The sequence below is a fragment of the Mya arenaria genome, chromosome 17, assembly GCF_026914265.1.
Source record: "Mya arenaria isolate MELC-2E11 chromosome 17, ASM2691426v1".
Lineage (NCBI taxonomy): Eukaryota > Metazoa > Mollusca > Bivalvia > Myida > Myidae > Mya > Mya arenaria.
This window is the reverse complement of record NC_069138.1, coordinates 13,030,697-13,050,728: the sequence shown is the minus strand read 5'-3', so window position 1 is coordinate 13,050,728 and position 20,032 is coordinate 13,030,697. Positions and strand designations below refer to the sequence as shown.

At 36.3% G+C, this 20,032-nt stretch overlaps 1 protein-coding gene across 1 annotated transcript in view; it reads right to left on the bottom strand.

Moving 5' to 3' along the window:
- The window catches only part of LOC128222941 (hemicentin-1-like), a 110,343-nt gene that overhangs the window by 71,817 nt on the left and 18,494 nt on the right, over nucleotides 1–20,032 (bottom strand). The window contains exons 10-26 of the mRNA XM_052932131.1: nucleotides 19,403–19,494; nucleotides 18,679–18,945; nucleotides 17,604–17,728; nucleotides 16,811–16,955; nucleotides 16,324–16,509; nucleotides 16,021–16,119; nucleotides 15,337–15,527; nucleotides 14,469–14,550; nucleotides 11,682–11,802; nucleotides 8,845–9,011; nucleotides 8,154–8,307; nucleotides 7,631–7,755; nucleotides 6,308–6,589; nucleotides 5,053–5,195; nucleotides 3,593–3,725; nucleotides 3,138–3,267; nucleotides 647–816 (exon numbers count right to left, since the gene is read on the bottom strand). Of these exons, the coding sequence (XP_052788091.1) occupies nucleotides 647–816; nucleotides 3,138–3,267; nucleotides 3,593–3,725; nucleotides 5,053–5,195; nucleotides 6,308–6,589; nucleotides 7,631–7,755; nucleotides 8,154–8,307; nucleotides 8,845–9,011; nucleotides 11,682–11,802; nucleotides 14,469–14,550; nucleotides 15,337–15,527; nucleotides 16,021–16,119; nucleotides 16,324–16,509; nucleotides 16,811–16,955; nucleotides 17,604–17,728; nucleotides 18,679–18,945; nucleotides 19,403–19,494 (2,612 nt within the window). The remainder of the gene's footprint in view (nucleotides 1–646; nucleotides 817–3,137; nucleotides 3,268–3,592; nucleotides 3,726–5,052; nucleotides 5,196–6,307; nucleotides 6,590–7,630; nucleotides 7,756–8,153; nucleotides 8,308–8,844; nucleotides 9,012–11,681; nucleotides 11,803–14,468; nucleotides 14,551–15,336; nucleotides 15,528–16,020; nucleotides 16,120–16,323; nucleotides 16,510–16,810; nucleotides 16,956–17,603; nucleotides 17,729–18,678; nucleotides 18,946–19,402; nucleotides 19,495–20,032) is intronic.

Sequence of the window (20,032 nt, the reverse complement as noted above, 5' to 3'; positions counted from 1 at the left end):
TTCAAACAAGGATGCATAATTTGACTATTTCTTGAACATTTTTCAGGAATGGTCAAGGCCAGGCTTTTATGAGGCCACGCAGAAGCCGATGATTACACAAAGGCTATAACAACATGTGTACCATGTTTCATGAAAATATCTTGAACCTTTTTCAGCTATGGTCAAAGCCAGGAGTTTGTGAGACAACACAATTGTTGTTGATGACACAAAGGCTATGACAACTTTATTTACCAAGTTTCATGTGAATAACTTGAATGTTTTTCAGTTATGGTCAAGGTCAGGTTTTTGCAGTCACACAGATGCTGTTGATTACACCAAGGATATGACAACATGTGTACCAAGTTTTTTATGAATATCTTGAATGTTTTTCAGAAATGGTCAAGGCCAGGTGTTTGCAAGGTCACACAGATGCCGATGATTACACCAAGGATATGACACCATGTGTACCAAGTTTCATATGAATATCTTGAATGTTTTTCAGTTACGACCATTGTCAGGGTTTTGCAAGAGGACACAATATAAGCATTTGGTGTGAATTAAGCCCAGGGCTTCTTAAATGAATCAATCCTTTCTCAATGAATAAATACTTCTGTGCTAGTCAAAACATTTTCATTAATTATAAAAAAAACACAAATTTTTCACTTACCGTATACATCTACATCAAAGTTCTTTTCCGTCTGTCCAGCCAGATTTTCTGCAATGCACTTGTAGCGTGCAGTGTCGTCAACGACGGCATCAAGTATTGTCAGTGTCAGACCATCTTCAGATATCTGATATCTTCCATCGAGGTTTTCTTCAGTAAGGGAGTATCCATTTCTACAAGTACATTTTTCTTTTTGAGGTTCAAACACTTACCAGTACATTTGTAGGAAGTTAAAATCGTCCAATGGCAATCATGGACAGTTAAATTTACAGTATAAGCAAACAATTTCATGTACATATTATATGTACGGTTTTTAATTTTGTGACACATTCACTCTTTATCAAACACTGCACAACGTTGTTCTTGACTTTTTGATACGCAACCTTGCAATGCTCTAGCAGAATTCTGGACAGCATCTCTTTTATATCATTCAATCCTCACAATAGTGTCCACTTCCTCCCACTCCTTTAGCATAAGACAGCTAGGCGCACACCCATGACTAGCATTAAAGGAGTTAAGCGACATACAAATAACTTCTCATTACATATAAAGTACCTTGTTTATTTTATGACTTATGACAAATTCATAAACAGTATGGTATAGCGAAAAAGCAATTATCCAGCAAATAATTTTGGAAAATGTAAGTCAAAGCGGGGAAATATACATCCATGCCTCCCATGGACAAACACACTGATATTCCATTTTTAAATTTTATTCACTAATTCTTTTTACACATAAGTGTTTACATGTGTATGTGTGCATGTATGTATATGCGCTAAATGGGTTTGCGTGTTATAATTATGTGTACGCTTGTGTGTTCGACCGTATGGGAAAATTGTAAATAATTTATATAATTTATCATCATTTTTTGGCATACATGTTCCTCCTAACAAATTGCATAAAAATGTTATACAGTTGTTGTTGTTTTTAATTTAGAATTGCATGTTGATATGTACTCTATGTCAAAATTAATGAAAGAATACAAATATACTACCATATTTTTACATAAATTATATTTTGTTTGCTCCCAAACATGCATTCCCTACCACTTGTAACCAGGCAATTACATACATTCACACATACAAATATATTTCTACTATGAACAGTTTTAGAAACAATATGTGACATCACGTATACATGTGACATCACTAACTTGTTTGACCCATTACTATTTTTTTTCAATACCACGAATAAAGATGTTTTTTATTTCGTTCGGATGTAAACGCCTTTGCAATTGATGACATCAAATATATTATGATGCTGATGAAACCAAGCTCATGACAATTTTTGACTTCAAAAAATTATCATTTGAAGCTTGGAATTATGCTAAATTTAAAACACACTCAACATCTCTTACTTGACCCAGGTTTGCGGTCTATAGGGCTATATTTTCTCAGATATAAAATGCAATTTGGTAATACACTTCAGCGACTTACTAGACCCAGGCATTCATAGGTTTAGCTTTGGGCTCTACATTGCACAAGGGGGTTGTATTTTCTCCAATAAGAAATGCATGATGGAAATAAACTTCGATGACCTACTTGACCCAGGTGATCATAGGTTTACAGTGGCGCTCTACAGGGCTAACGCGGGTCGTATGTTCTCCAATAAAAAACAAACAATGGTAATACAATGCAGTAACATACATGAACCAAGTGATCGTAGGTTTAGGGTCGCGCTCTATAGGGCTAACGAGGGTAGTATTTTCTCCCATAAAAATGCATCATGGTAATATACTTCAGTGACTTACATGACCCAGGTGATCGTAGGTTTAGGGTCGCGCTCTATAGGGCTAACGAGGGTAGTATTTTCTCCCATAAAAATGCATCATGGTAATATACATCAGTGACTTACATGACCCAGATGAGCGTAGGTTTAGGTTTGCCCTCTATAGGGCTAACCAGGGTCGCATTTTCTCCCATAAAAATGCATGAATGCAATATACTTTGGTGACTTAATTCACCCAGGTGATCAAAAGTTTAGGGTTGCCCTCTACAGGGCTAACGAGGGTCGTATGTTCTCCCATAAAAAAGGATGATGATTATAAAATGTAGTGACTAACATGACCAAGGTGATCGTAGGTTAAGGGTCGCGCTCTATAGGGCTAATGAGGGTAGTATTTTCTCCCCCCCCCCCTCCAAAAAATATTGTAATATACTTCAGTGACTTTCATGACCCAGGTGATTGTGGGTTCTGGGTCACCCTCTGCAGGGCACAGGAGGGTCAAATTTTCTCCAATAAAAATGTTAAACCATGGAAATACACTGCAGTGACTTACTTGACCCAGGTGATGGTCGGATTAGGGTCGCACTCTACAGGGCACAGGAGGGTCGTATTTTATCCAATCAGAAATTAAACCATAATTATACCCTGCAGTCACTTACTTGACCCAGGTGGTCGTTGGTTTAGGTTTGTGCTCTGAACTTGAAGGGCGCATGAAGGTCGTATTTCCTTCAATAAAATTTAACCATGTAAATACACTGCAGTTACTTACTTGACCCAGGTGATCGTTGGTTTAGGGTCGCCCTCTACTGGGCATGTGATGGTCATATTTTCTCCAGTTATCACTGTTGATTTTTCCACACTGCCTGGGACATGGTCTTCCCCAGTCAGTTTTGGAGGCACTGTATTGAAGGAATGTTATATATATTATTAAAAGATGAAAACATATATTTGTAATGACATGTTGTAGTTTGCTTAGTGATATGTAAACACAGAATTTCTTTAGGTTCAAAAAGTGTCCTTGACTTATTAAAGTCTGCTTTGAACTGAATTTAAAGTGATTTTCAACACTGTTAAAAGAAAAAAGAATATATTAGTGAGATAAGAACTATTTAAACTCTTAAAATCAATGATATCAATTATCAAAATTTATTAATTATTTTAAGATATTATTGACTAAGTAAATGGTTAATTTATAGATCATGTAATAATGTTTAAAATACTTACCCCAAACTTTTAGATCTACTTCATGGCTAACTGTTCCTGCTTGGTTTTCAGCCACGCACCTGAAGCTGCCAGAATCTTCAGCATCGGCAGCCAGCAGTTGTAGCGATCCATCTTCGAGAATCACTACGTCAAGCTGCAAGAAATGATGATATAAAATGCTGTATAATCTATTCTTTTTTAAGTTATTAGTTTTTTCCACTTTAAATTTTACATATGGCCTCACTTCAAAATGTCGAAGCTACAAAATCCCATGTTTTCAGTAGCAACGTTTTAAGTATTTAATCTTGGTAATTTGATCACACATTTTTTTACAAAATGCTGAAGTTGCAATTTTTGTTGTAACAATATCTAAAGATTCGGCATTTTTGCCATCGATATACCATACAATGTTCCAAATGAACTAAATATGTGTCTCCAATTTTAACCATTTTTTTTTTTTAAATAAGTCCAAAATAATATTTGGTTTTAACTAACAAAGAAATAATTTGATCTACATGTATGTCATTTATAATTGCTTGCATGAGTGTACAAATGATTAACAAACGCTCACTTTAAACACAAAATTACATATATTTATCATTATATCATCACCTTATGAGATTAATATTTCAGCTCACAATATAAGCTAGAAGTTGGGTCAGGAAAAACTAGGTAGACCATTATGTGTAGCTTCCCCTACAAGACAGACTCGAGGGGTGAATGCGAAAAGGTTCTAAGTGACATTAAATAAAGAAGCAGATAGAACCTTTTCGCTTTCACCCCTCGCAGTGCAGATTGTATGGGAAATCACAGGTTCAAGTAGACATTGCAGTTTACTTAGGGAGTTGTGTTTGAAATGTATGGTTAACTGGTTCTTGCATATCAAATAATCGTGAGTATGTTGATGTCATGATTACCAACGACTTTGCACAAGCCTTCTCAAACATATTTATATATGTTCATTATACCTCGCTCCATCTAATCCTATATATCATAGTAAACTTCAGCCAGCAACAATTTTCACTGTTGCCCTGCACTGTTTCCGGCTAGAGCACTGTTACCAATTCACGTCAAATCACGATGCGATACAGCGTTTACCTAATCTACGGAATTGTCTGAGCTGTTTTATAGGCACTCTGGTTATAATTTAATTTGGTATACAATGATAATGGTGAGGCTTGCAACAATTTCGGAAAATGATTTAAATTTACCATAAATATCTCAGTTTTGTTCAGTAAAATTAAATAAATATTGCCCCCACTTGAGGGTAAAAGTACTTCTTGTCAACTCCGAGGCATTATATTATGGATCAAAGCTTAAGCCAGCAATATTTATATGGTGACATAAGGTAGATCATGAAATTTAATATTGTCGACTTGGTGCAAGAAAACAATAAGTGCAGAACAATTCAATGGCACTTAATGACATCTTGCAACAAAGTGATGATATATAATAATAGAGTAATTGAAATCAATCTTTACCTGTTCACCAGAGATGAGCACGCCATCTTTGTACCATGTGATGATAGGAGGCGGAGTTCCTGAGGCAGGGCAGTGAAGGATGACGGGATTTTTCTCGACGACTTCGCGTGAAACGCTTAAATTGGCGGGAAGTGTCGGAGGATCTGTAGGTATTTTCAAAGGTATTAATCGTCTTTTATATATATGTCACAACATTCCTGTTGCAAAGTAGTAAAGGATTGTGGGATTCTCGACATCGAAATGGCGACCTAGGTCCTTAACGTCACGTGCGCACAGATACGCCAGATGATGAGGATTTTGATAGTCAAACCCAATAATGATAATATTGTATATCCAATTAAATATTATTTATTATTTTATTTTTTTAAATTAGGCCTCATTTAGTGGTAAAATAATAACTTTTAAATATATTTCTTCTGTTTCACATTTCTTATAAAGAGTTTCTTTGTTATGAATTATGTTGTTATTCTTTCATTTACATTTCATTAAAAAATATATAATAATATGTTGTTTATTTTATGATTTTTGTTAAGTTTGATCAATAATAATGTAATAAAGTTGAATTTCATCAAATTTTCTTATGTTTTTTTGTTGTTTTTTATAAATGTCACATGCGGTTATAATTCAGACCACATAATACAGTCCAAAAAATATTGTAATTAAAGTGTTTTTGCATTTATTCTTATATCATAAATGTAGATATTGCACTAAATTTCACTGTGTAAAAAAACCCTGGTGTAATATCAAAATCCCTTGGAATTCAGACCAAAATTCCCTGGGAAGCCGCTCAGAAATATGGCCTGTATGGTTCAACAATACATGAGAAATGATCAAATTGATGAGGAGCTGTGGGAGTCTGTGAATATTTTGAAATTGGTATTTAAGATTTATTTAGATTTATATTCTAAAGCTTTTTTTAAGTGCATATCAAATAAGTTGGTGGACGTATGATAAGAACATACTTTCAGGAAAACAATATTGTTTCAAATGAATGTATAACACAGTCTTAAATAACATAAACTAATCCAGCTAGTATTTCTTTAATATTTTTTATTTAAGTAACTCCAATACTTAGTAAGAAAACCCATTTGTGGACAAAACTCTATGAGTGACAGAACATTTGCATGCATTTGAAAGTGTGTGTCTGTGTGTATTCTGAAATATTCATCATATAAAAAGCATAGAAATGTTATAATGCCCTATTTAGAATTGTATGAAAAAAAAAAAAAAAAAAACGTCTACAAGTATAAGGTACCTTGAACATTAATCGTAAAATCTCTTGTCGCAATTCCTGCAGGGTTAGTTACTATACAAACATATCTTCCGCTATGTTCTACACGGGCAGCCCCAATAACGATAGAACCACTATCGACGAGTGTGAATCCATTTGTTTCGTCAAACATCACTAACATTTGTTCGTCTTTTTTCCACTCGACCAGAGGCTGGGGGTCACCGGAACTCTCACAATTAAGACGAACTTCATCACCCTTCAAGACGTCAAAATCAGTGACGCCATGCTCCACAATCACAGGAGGAACTAAAAATAGAGTTAAACCTGCGTTAAGCATCCACCTCAAGGTAACCCCTGCAAAAAAGCTTGTTCTCTGCCATCACACAATTCGGTTACATAACACCATATTATCCTAAAAACAAATAATGGCCCTTGATCGACTTATAAATGTTTGGTTAAAGTTTTTGGGCAACTTGTTTTACTCAGATCTCAAATACTGTTCATTTTATGGCCTTCATACTTTACAGAGTAGCTTTCACACAATAATGTTACATGAAATTGCCACACAGTGGGGTTTGCTGTTCATAATACACCTTCAGCCATTTCCTAACTTAAGTCATTTTCACAGTTAAAACTTATTTTATTTTACAACGATTGTAAAGTTATTACAACATAATATTAATCATTCTCATTGTGAATGATGTCACGTGAGAATGTGTTCTTGTGTTGTGGGGAAAACCGGAGTAACCGGAGGAAACCCACTTGTCCGACTGGGTGACTGAAAACTCACATGAGTCCAGTCCAGTAATGCGCTAACAACTGCACTATTAACCGGACAACCAAAATGTCATTTTTTTCTTAATTTGAGAATCTCACTTATCAAATTATATAATAATGCCTCATAATATTTTAAATACTTTAATTTCATTGATTTGATTTAAAATACATACTTATGACATTGTGCAAAAAAACACTTAAACTTTTCTTTGAATCTGGTGAACGAGAATGATTTTTGGCTGGTAAAATATTTTTTCTTGGGAATATTGACCAATATTTTGTTTTAATCAACATATTCTATGCAAGTGTGCTTTTTTTTTAAAAAGTGTAAAACAATTGTGAATGGTTTGATTGGGTATTACAGATAAAAAATAACATTATTTTTAATGTGGCTGATTAAACATCCACCCTTCCATTCACGGGAACATGAAACGCTTAAAAAGCTATTATGGAGAATCGCAGTATCTATAATGGTCTTTGTAGAAATTTATACCAGACCATGAATTCATAAATATATTCTTCAACAGTCCTGCTTTACATGGACTGCAGATCCCTTTATTTAGATCATACCTTGAACGACAAGAACAATAACTTTAGTCTCCTCTCCCCCATTGTTTGTCGCAATACACTCGTAAATCGCCTGGTCCTCGGATTTCACGTCTGATATTGTCAACCCATGGTCTCCAAAAAGGTACCTGTAATGAGTACTATATTATTTATATGCTGCCAATTATCCAATTAAAAGAGTTATAAGCATCATGTGATATGCATGAACATTATGATATTTTACATACTACACGCAAATGCATACAGGACTCCTGTACTTGTCATCTCTGACATCATCCCCACCATGATTCATTCTCATCACCATTAACAACAACCATCATCATCATCATCATCATTATCATCATCATCACCACCACCACCATCATCATCATCATCATGGGCAATCATCATCATTAATATCATCATCTTCATCAATTTCAATTGTATTCATAATCATCATCATCATCATCGCTGACAACACCACCAACATAACAGCAACAACCATCATCTTCATGAAACATTATCGTCATCTTTGCCATGAACCTACCTATCTGACCCTTCTGGAGGCTCAAAAGGCGCAAAGTTTTTCCGCCACGTCACTTCTGGAGCGGGTATACCACTTGCTGCGCAGGGTAGAACTATCGTCTCATTCACTACGACGGTGTATTCCTCATTTGGATCACCAAGAATGACTGGTGGAACTAAATAAAAAGATACAATTATGAGATTTCTGATTAAAAACCCAAGGGCAACTTATAATAATTGTCAAAGTGTTTGGATTACAAAATATCTATTCATTCCCTAGAACCATATCTATGTGTACATAAGCGCCTATCCTTTAAAGCATATTCAAACTTTGCTGTTACCAGCCAAAAAATTACAGGAATAGTATAATTTCTTAGACTTTTTTTGTTTTGTCAAAATGTCATGTTACAAAAGATTATTATGAACTCACAGTGTCCCATTTTCTCATATTTTTTTGTCTGTATGAAAATTACATGACAATAATTTTCTAATTAAAGTTATGGGCCCTCGGTTACAAATATATGTGCACATTGTCTATGCTCAAATACTAACAACATAAATTTCATTTTAAAATTTGAAGCATTCTTCATTTATGGCCAATAATAAGGTTTTTGCATGCCAACAACGCCAATGCTGGAACCAAGGCTGCTTCAGTACCTCAACTTAAATCTTTGAAAAATCAACAAGCTAAACATACATTCAAAATCTCTTACCCTGCACATAGACGTTAAGTACTTTCTCGATTTCGCCAGCCTCGTTTGAAGCTTGACATCTGTATAGACCGGTATCAGCAGCCTCTGCGCTGTAAATCTCTAAGCTACCGTCTTCCCCAATATAGTAATGGTAGTCGGTTAGGGAAATGGGGCTTTCATCCTTATACCTGAAAGAATAAAGAAAATAAAGTGTATTCGCAATTTTGCAAGCCTCCTTTCAAGATTCTTAGACAGCGTCTTCCCCGATAAAATAATGGTAGTCAGTGAGGGAAACGGGGCTTTCATCCTTATACCTGAAAGAATAAAGAAAATTAAGTATATCGCAATTGCGCCAGCCTCCTTTCAAGATTGGAGTCTGCATAGCCACATATCAGAAGCTTCTGCACTGTAGATTTTTTTGTCTTCTCTGAAAAAAAAAATTCCGGTCGGTTATGAAAATGTGACTTTCATCCTTCAATTCCTGAAAGAAGAAGAAATTAAGTAGATATTATGACTTAATTTTGCCCGACTTGTTGAAGTCTGAGATTGATATAGACTGGATGCAGAATCTACTGCACTGTAAATTACAAGAATTAAAGTAACTGTGCACCAGATGATCAATTTGCAAGAAAAAAGAAAATTGTCCAAAACTGTCATAAACTTGGTATTGATGTGTACAATGCATTGAGACTTACTTACTGAAGTACCACATAGTTTACAATTTATTTCAGTTTAGCAGTTATTTCCAATTTTTCCATTAAAAAAGATTACTGGGTATGTCTACCTAGTAGAATTAATTCCTTATGCGTGATTGGCTAGTCGGTGTTATCACGTGATATAACCCGCTTCGAGTAAGCCGTTTTAGCTCAGTGGATATGACGCTGGACTGCAATTTTGGCAACACGGGTTCGAACCCGGTCTCCGACACATTAAATAATTGTCCTGAGATTTGTTACAGAAAAAAAAAAAATTGTGCCAATCTGGTGTACAGTCCCTTTAAATATTCTGCAATGTAGTAATGCAGTAGTTGATGGAAGTTAAAGGACTTCCTCATATCTGAAAGAAAGACAAAACCAGAATATTAAGTTTTTTCTCAATCAACCTTGTTTGAATCATGACTGACAGGTTATCATGGCTGGGGTACATAGAAAATTTGGCAAGAAGAATCATATCTTACCATACAATGGGTTTTTATCCCCACTATTTTGGGTACTGGGCCAGGGTCTTTCTGTTTGGGATAAATGGCTCACTTTTATTACAATTGGAAATTCCAATCTTTCACAGAAATAACAAGAATGCTTTAACAAAAATAGATAGAAAACAGTATTTTATCTTATTCTACAAGGAATCCTACTTGTTTTTTCTCCACTAGTTTGGGTGTGGGTTTCTTCAATGGGTGGTTTGACTATAATTGGGCATCCGAATTTGCATGGAAATTACAAGAATGCTTTAACAGAAATACACAGAAAAGATAAAAGAAATAAGATAAAGTTGATTATTTACGAATACACCAAGATAAAAAGTGCAGGGCTTCTATTAGTTTGAAACCCCAATCAGTCCGAGGCCGGCGACATCAACCCCCTACCCCCTCCACCCCCCCCCCCCCCCAATAATAAAAATAAAAACAAACTACAGCTGTCCCAGGAGTGACGAATACCCCCAAATGCCGCCTGGACACAGGAATGGCAAACCATTCCTTTGAAAAGAGGCCATAACTCCAAGGTTACTGCACACTGCATCTTCTGCTGACAAGAAAAACTAGCCTTTCATGAGTTATCGTCCGGAAACCGTTTTTCTATTTTTAGTAACAGTGACCTTGACCTTGGCCCCACCAGCCCCAATATCAAACTTGACCTGTATCTTCTGATGTTACACCTGTGTACCAAAAATTGTTCAAATCTGTCTAGCCTTTCATGAGTTATCGTCCGGAAACCGTTTTTCTATTTTTAGTAACAGTGACCTTGACCTTGGCCCCACCAGCCCCAATATCGAACTTGACCTGTATCTTCTGATGTTACACCTGTGTACCAAAAATTGTTCAAATCTGTCAAGCCTTTCATGAATTATCGTCCGGAAACCGTTTTTCTATTTTTAGTAACAATGACCTTGACCTTGGCCCCACCAGCCCCAATATCGAACTTGACCTGTATCTTCTGATGTTACACCTGTGTACCAAAAATTGTTCAAATCTGTCTAGCCTTTCATGAGTTATCGTCCGGAAACCGTTTTTCTATTTTTAGTAACAGTGACCTTGACCTTGGCCCCACCAGCCCCAATATCGAACTTGACCTGTATCTTCTGATGTTACACCTGTGTACCAAAAATTGTTCAAATCTGTCTAGCTTTTCATGAGTTATCGTCCGGAAACCGTTTTTCTATTTTTAGTAACAGTGACCTTGACCTTGGCCCCACCAGCCCCAATATCGAACTTGACCTGTATCTTCTGATGTTACACCTGTGTACCAAAAATTGTTCAAATCTGTCAAGCCTTTCATGAATTATCGTCCGGAAACCTTTTTTCTATTTTTAGTAACAGTGACCTTGACCTTGGCCCCACCAGCCCCAATATCGAACTTGACCTGTATCTTCTGATGTTACACCTGTGTACCAAAATATTTTCAAATCTGTCTAGCCTTTCATGAGTTATCGTCCGGAAACCATGAAAACTGACAGACTGACCGACCGACAGACAGACCGACCGACCGACCGACCGACTGACAGACCGACCGACAGACTGACAAGCTCACTCCTATATACCCCCTCAAACTTTGTTTGTGGGGGTATAATAATCCCTTTCAGGATGTCATCAACATGCAAAACATTGTATTTCATTGTAAAAACTATCTATTGTTACCTACCATGAAATACGTGGCCGTGGGTCCCCCTCAACATTACATGGTAGCACAACTCTGTCCCCTTCCAGAATGTTGAAGTTGATCTGCTCATCCTCCGGGGTCAGGTATTCAAATGAGGGCGGTACTGCATATACAACAAAATTCAATTTGGTAATGAACAATTTCTTAAACAGTCTGTTTAAATAGGTTTTAAAAAGAACATGGTGCTGCAGAAAAGGGACCTGATGGTGCAGAAAAGGGACCTGATGGTGCAGAAAAGGGACCTGATAGTACAGAAAAGGGACCTGATGGTACAGAAAAGGGACCTGATAGTGCAGAAAAGAGACAGGGTGCTGCAGAAAAGAGACAGGGTGCTGCAGAAAAGGGACATGGTGCTGCAGAAAAGAGACAGGGTGCTGCAGAAAAGGGACAGGGTATTGCAGAAAAGAGACAGGGTGCTGTAGAAAAGGGACAGGGTGCTACAGAAAAGAGACAGGGTGCTGCAGAAAAGGGACAGGGTGCTGCAGAAAAGAGACAGGGTGCTGCAGAAAAGGGACAGGGTGCTGCAGAAAAGGAACAGGGTGCTGCAAAAAATGGACAGGGTGCTGCAGAAAAGGGACAGGGTGCTGCAGAAAATGGACAGGGTGCTGCAGAAAAGGGACAGGGTGTTGCAGAAAAGAGACAGGGTGCTGCAGAAAATGGACAGGGTGCTGCAGAAAAGGGACAGGGTGCTGCAGAAAAGAGACAGGGTGCTGCAGAAAAGAGCCAGGGTGCTGCAGAAAAGTGTCAGGGTGCTGCAGAATAGAGACAGGGTGCTGCAGAAAAGTGTCAGGGTGCTGAAAATATGAGACAGGGTGCTGCAGAAAAGGGACAGGGTGCTGCAGAAAATAGACAGGGTGCTGCAGAAAATGGACAGGGTGCTGCAGAAAATAGACAGGGTGCTGCAGAAAAGAGACAGGGCGCTGCAGAAAATGGACAGGGTGCTGCTTGATACTGCCAAATACGTCAATATTGTGTAAATTTATAATCATGTTTTAAGTTTTAATGAAGGCAAATTAATTATTTGATGCTCTGTAGCATTTAACTCTACAAAGGCAGAAAGGTGCCCATGCTCCAGGTCTCGATAAGGGCAGAAGGAAGCTAACAAAAAGGGCAGCTTTTTTCTTTTATTACAAAGCTATTTTGTAAAAGCTGCCCTAATTTTGGCCAATTATAATCGCTATGCCTTTGTGGGGCTTAAGCGAAACTTTTTTTGCCTTTTATGAAACTCACACATCTCAAATTCATTAAGGACATTTGAATTGAATGTGCAAGAATCATGGTTAATTTTAAGGACAGATGACTCCCTTAAACAAGAGGCCCAAAAGGGCCTATGCTCTACTGGCATGGCTTTTGTGGTCATTTTCAATCCGGAGCATGTACGTTTGAGTTATAGGCAACAAATATATAGTTCACTTTTAGTGTTTGGGTTAGCTGAAAACGCTGCACGTTCAACATCTGAGGACAGGAAGTGTTGTAAGCAGATTAGTTGCATGAACTATTTTAATATGTGCCAAGTAAAGGTAATCTGAGGGTAAAAAATATTTGCTTTCAAAACTGTACTCATCGTCAAAATTTCATTTCTGTAGCTTTAAAAATAAAAAGTCGGTCAAAGGTCAAAGTTAAGGACATCCGAGGACAACATTAATGCGTGTTTGCAAAACTGTTCACATGGTCAAAATTTCATTACTGTAGCTTTAAAAATTAATAAGTAAGTCAAAAGGGGTGGGGCCAGCTTTTGCCCAAGGGGCATTATTTCAAATGTTTTCAATTGCATGTAATGACCCCAGGGGCATAATTTGAACAAACCTTCACAAGCAATTGTGATTTTACATGTAAACTTGGCTACAAATAGACTTCGCTCATGTAGACTTGGCTAAAAATAGACTTAGCTTAAAATAGCATTTTTTATACTTTCAAGACCCATAATCCAGGCATGCATGGGCAGATCTGGCTGGTTTTCAAAAGGAACCAAGTTCTAATGGATATCTAAACACTGTACAAGTTTCATCGAGACACAATCAAAACTGAAGACTGTATCATGTTCACAAGCAATTGTTTACAGACGAACTGATTTTTTAATACTTTCAAGGCCCATAATCTAGGCATGCATGGTCGGATCTGGCTGGTTTTCAAAAGGAACCGAGCTCTAATGGATATATAAATACTGTACAAGTTTCATCGAGATACAATCAAAACTGAAGACTGTATCGTGTTCACAAGCTAGTGTTTACACAATAGCATTTTTTTATACTATCAAGGGCCATAATCTAGGCATGCATGGGCGGATCTGGCTGGTTTTCGAAAGGAACCAAGCTCCAATGGATATCTAAATACTGTACAAGTTTCATCGAGATACAATCAAAACTAAAGACTGTATCGTATTCACAAGCTAGTGTTTACACAATAGCATTTTTTTATACTATCAAGGGCCATAATCTAGGCATGCATGGGCGGATCTGGCTGGTATTCGAAAGGAACCGAGCTCAAATGGATATCTAGATACTGTACAAGTTCATCGAGATACAATCAAAACTGAAGACTGTATCATGTTCACCATCAATTGTTTACAGACGCGCGGACGCACGGATGCACATACTACGTACACATTATCATCGCATAAGCTCTTCTGGCCTTGGCCAGTAGAGCTAAAAAGGGCCATCGAATTAGAATCCTTTTGTGTCTAGTGTGCTTAAATAAAACAAAATATCAAAGTAACACTAACTTTCTTTGGGCATGACAAAGTTTGAAGGATTATCACATTTAACATACCTTGGACGTCTAACATGACAATGAAAGTGGCGTTCCCACCAGCATTACTAGCCAGACAAATATAATCTCCCGCATGCTCAGCCTGTAAAGAGAGATAAATAAAATATACATGTGTGCAAGAAATAGTTTTAATATCATAATTTAATACAACTTTGAAGTTTTATAATTGTTACAATTAATGTGGCCAGTATCATGGGACAAATAAATATATTTTTCCGAGTGATTAGCCTCTAAAACACGTTATTTGAATTTGTTTCCAAACATTTTTTTTCTGTTTTTAAAGGAAATGGTAAAACAGAAAAACTTAGATATTCTGACTTTATATATCGATCTCTACCAAATCTTTTTTTCTTTAAATCATAAGTATAATTAGGAAATACATACTCCACAAAAGAAGAGGAAATCCATGGGCTGTTAAATTTGTTCAAAATTTTGTTAAAGTTAACAATGTTGTTCACTGCATTGTTGTTAACTTTTTAAGTGGAAATATTGTATGACATGATCTTAATTTAAATTAAACAAGTTTAGCTGAATTAGATTTATAATATCTTGTTAGAAATACTGCAGATCAAGTGTGTGGCCATATACCTGAACTGCAGCCAATTTTATATAAGTGGTAAGTTCAAAGTCTGGTTTGGTCAGAGATATCATTGATTGGTCAATATTTAAGCAATAATTAGAATTAACCAATCAAAATCATTTATTTGAAAAAGTTTTTGCAAATGTCTAATGAAGATTGAAATATTTGAAAGTTAACAACAAATGTGTTTACAATGTTGTTAACTTGAACAAAATTCTGAACAATCTGCCAAATATGATATAATTACATGCATAGAGAAGATAAAATTTAAATATCCTTAATTAATACCTGAACTCTTTCGATAGTCAATCGGCCACCTTCAGACGTCTTCACATGTTCGTCCGTGCGTACAACGTCATTTCCTTGTAACCATAGCAACCTGGGTGGAGGATTTCCTTGAAGCACCTGACAATCTAGGGTCACATCTTCTCCCTCGATTACCGTCATTTTCGGAGAAATAATTCCGAACAACGGGGGCACTGAAATATCCGAACAATTTGTAGGAATAATAAAAGACAGAAGCAATTTGTATAAAACCTAGAAAGTTGTCCACATCTTTCAATAGTTTGCACATTTAAATGATTTGATTGGTTTATAATAATTATTTGATAAATATTGATCATTGCAGCTGACTTTGAGCAAACAAAAAAATTATCCAGCTTCATACAATAATGAATTATTAGTGTTAAGCAGTCGGTTGTCAAAAGCTGGTTAACTTTCTAGTTTAGACAAAGTTATCAAAAAAAATGTTTATTGATTGGTCAATACTTATCTAAAAATAACTATTAACCAAACAAATTGCCACACATCACTGAGTGTCATATGGCATAATAGAACAGGGCCAGTCTGCCCTGAAGATGAATGGAACTTGGCTTATGCCTCGGTCCATATACACCTTTTGGGGCTGAATGGCCGGTCCTTAATGTTATATGACCCTCAGTGTAGTGTTGAATATCTTGAATAATCCCTTACCTATTCCAGTAATAGTAACGTGGGCAGGAGTGCTTTCGTCTGTTCCAAATCTGTTGGTAGCAACGCAAATATATCCTCCTTCATCAGCTAACCCTGCATCTGAAATTATGACAAATTAATTAAATTTGTGATGTGACCAATAAATTACTGTGTTACAATTGGTCCAATCATGGTCACACACCACAGGCCATGATAACGAACAGTCATATCTAAAATGCACTAACACATCTTTGAATACGAATGATGGATGGCTTATCTTAAATAAGAAAATAGATTCACAATAGAAACATTAAAATTACTTACTGGTTATAAAAAGATCCCCAGATCCTAACTGTATATATTTTCCACTAAGGAAGTCTAATGGGCGCCCATCAGCGCGACGCCACGTCTGTGTAGGGGCGGGGCTACCGGATACCCTACATGCGAGGCTCGTGTTACTCCCTATGTTGACCCCAGTCGGCTGTGGTATTTCAACAATTTCTGGTGCCGCTTTGAATTGAGAAATATTACTTATGAGGGGAAAAAAATGATATGGCAAACTTAAATTACTGAAAACCAAATATTGACATTGCATGAATAAAACAACTACTAAAGATTAAACTTACAGGGAAAAAACATAACTTTCTTACAGTACATCCAAAGTTCAAACTTACAGGAAAAAACATAACTTTCTTACAGTTTATACAAAGGCAAAACTTACAGGAAAAAAACAACATAACTTTCTTACAGTAAATCCAACTTACAGGAAAAAACATAACTTCCTCACAATAAATACAAAGAACAAACTTACATCCAACTTCAAGGGAAACAAGAGCGGAGTCGCTGCCAGCCTCGTTTCTGGCTTCACATCGATACTCTCCAGCATCAAGCGCGTGTGCGCCTAGAATTCGGAGTTGACCTTCATCGCTGATCTTTACATAGGACAAGGCCTTCAGCTGGATAGAAAGTATCAAGTTTTTATAACAGATTAAAAAAAAATTTGTTTAAACTTAATCTTACAACAATTACTAAAGAAAGTTATTTTAACTTATACTAAGTCACTCTCTTTGGCACGATGTTGCTGCAAGAATGTGGACTTGTGATTGTGGGGGAATCCAAAGAACCCAGAGAACACCCACTTGACAACCAACCAAACTCACATGCGCCCAGGCCTGGAATCGACCCCATGTCACCTTGGTGAGAAGCGAGTGTGCTAAGCACTGCACTTAAACCAGACAACCATAATAATAAAAAATAAAAATCTAGACACAAGGTCTCATTTTTTTGGCTTTATGGGAAATACTGTCTGGCCTTGACCTTGCATGGGGTCACAATTAGCTTAACTCATTTTAGAACATAATCAATTTAAGAAATGCGAAAAATATGATTGAGTTTATTTTGTACTTATTTCTTTTGGCTTGATTGTGACAAAAGCTGACAGCTTATAAAATTCTGCATGATGTGCAGAAATCAGTACCGGTTTTTATTTTTAAGAGGCCATGAAAAGTACCTCTTCTGGGGATCGAACCCCCAATCTCTTGGGTGAGAGGCTGACACTTTTTTCCACACCTCTTTGAAAATCAGTAAAGATAAAAAAGACGAACCTCCACTTCCCCTTTATACCAGTGTATTTCTGGTTTTGGAATTCCATCTGCGCCGCAAAACAAAATGGCCTCGTTACCCGCGGCAACCAAGACTTTACTCTCATACACTGAGATGTGGGGTTCCTCTGGATAAAAGACACAACATAAGAAAGTTACCCAACATAATTTGTACTTTATAAATAAGTAAATTATTATTACAGTTATGAAGCGGATAGATATGTATTTTATGCTTTCCGGTAGTTTATAGAGATTTATCAGTGACATAAAATTGATTTTTCACTGTTTCAAACAGTGAAAATATCAGATTGATATTTTTCATTGTTTTGAATTTGTAGACCACTCTCAGTTCCAAATAAAAAAAATGACATAACCTGCGATTACAAATTGGGGCCTAAATAAATGACTCTTAACTCCAATTTCAGGCATATAATAAAAAAAAATTGTTCAGTGTAAGATAGCAATATATTTCACCTCATTAACACCTAGAATGAATATTTCACTCGGAGCCACGCCATTTGTAAAATATATATTTTTTTGTGCTCACTTGGTTAAATATATTACAATCTTACACACAGTTATCCTCTTAATAATAAGATTTACCCCGACTCAATTTCGATGAAGATTATAAGGTTTTGGATCGTAAATTTCTAGTTGTAAATTCGTTTTTGGAATAAATTACATTTCATTTACATGAAAATTGCATAGATTCTGCCCGTAACGGATGTACATGTAAGTGATATCAATAACAGTCTTGATTTTACTGATATTAAATTTGAAGCTGCCATGATATTATTCAATTAACTTTTGGGATGATTCTAAAAGCATTCTTGATTTGACTGAAAAAATTCCAGCAGCCATTGACATTTTATTTATTTCAATTTCAATTATCACCTATCAAGCAACTTAATAAATAAAATAAGTTTTATTGTGATTCTTTCAACATGTTTCCAATTTGATAGCTTTCAAGTTGCATAAAAACTTCAAAATAGTAGGATCTATTTATAGTCAACTTTAATTGTCCCATTAATGATAATTATGCAAGAAATATTGTTATACTTAAAAACAATTAACTTACCTATATATGAAAGCAAAGCTTCAACACTGTCTTCTCCTGCAGGATTGACAGCCAAACATGTGTACACACCCTCCTCCCCTCGAGACAAGTCCCGTAGCTCCAAGGTATTTCCTCGCAGTCGAACCCGCTCGCTCGTCACCATCAATCGGCCATCTCGTAACCAGTTTATCGCAGGTTCAGGAAAACCCTCCCCATTGCATGTGAATTCGCGTGTCTCTCCGTGTTGGAAAGTGGCAGAGGGAGGGGTGATTTTAGCAGTCGGTGCGACTGAGAATTGAAATGTTATCAATGCCAATGGGTTATTTTCCATGTGTCAAAAAAATAACAAGAAGGTAAAAAAAATACTTTTAAGCCTTTTTAAGCTTCATTTATAATTGTGATTATGATCATCATCAATATCATCATTTTCAATATCATCATCATCATCATCATCATCATCATCATCATCATCATCATCATCATCATCATCATCATCATCGTTGTCATCGTTGTCATCATAATCATCATCATCATCATAATCATCATCATCATCATCATCATCATCATCATCATCATCATCATCATCATCATATTCATCGTATTCATCGTCACCACCACCACCACCATCATCATCATCATCAGCAGCAGCATCTTCATCATCATCAGCAGCAGCAGTAAAAAAAATAAAAATAATAATTTAAAAACAAAAACCACATTAAATCAAAATACAACCAATGGTGCGTACCCTGTACACGGATGTGGGCGGTCTGTTTTGACACTCCTCCCTCATTGGCCGCTAGACATGTGTACCCACCCTCGTCCTCAAGAACCACACCCCTATACAAGACAAACAACAAATTACATATAAAGAGTTCATATCAATTACTGTGAAACAAACATCAAAATATAAGCATATTACAGGGCTTCTTACAGCTTATAATTGTCACTTTCGAAAAACATCCGTGGTCTGTTTGAGTATGAGGGATTCATGCCCAGAGCAGGGTAAAGGGGCTTTGACCCCTTTTAAAACTGTTTCCAAAGTAATTCTTATTCTTTTCAAAGTACTTACTACTGTTTTTAATGCAAATGTTGGAGCATTACAACTACAGTAACTACAATCGTCTGGCCCCAATTTCTTGAAACTTCTGAAGTCCCTTATTAAAGGATTAAGCTAAGCTCACTATTTTTGTTTTTCAATAATTGGCGAAATATTTTCTTCGTAAAGAGTTTTAATGCTTTAAATAGGAATTATCTTTAGGAAAATCACAATTATCCATTTTTCATTTATCAAAATTCAATTTCACTATGTATTATGGCTAATTGAAATAAGCTACTTAAAGCTGCACTGTCACAGATTGAACGTTTTGACAACTTT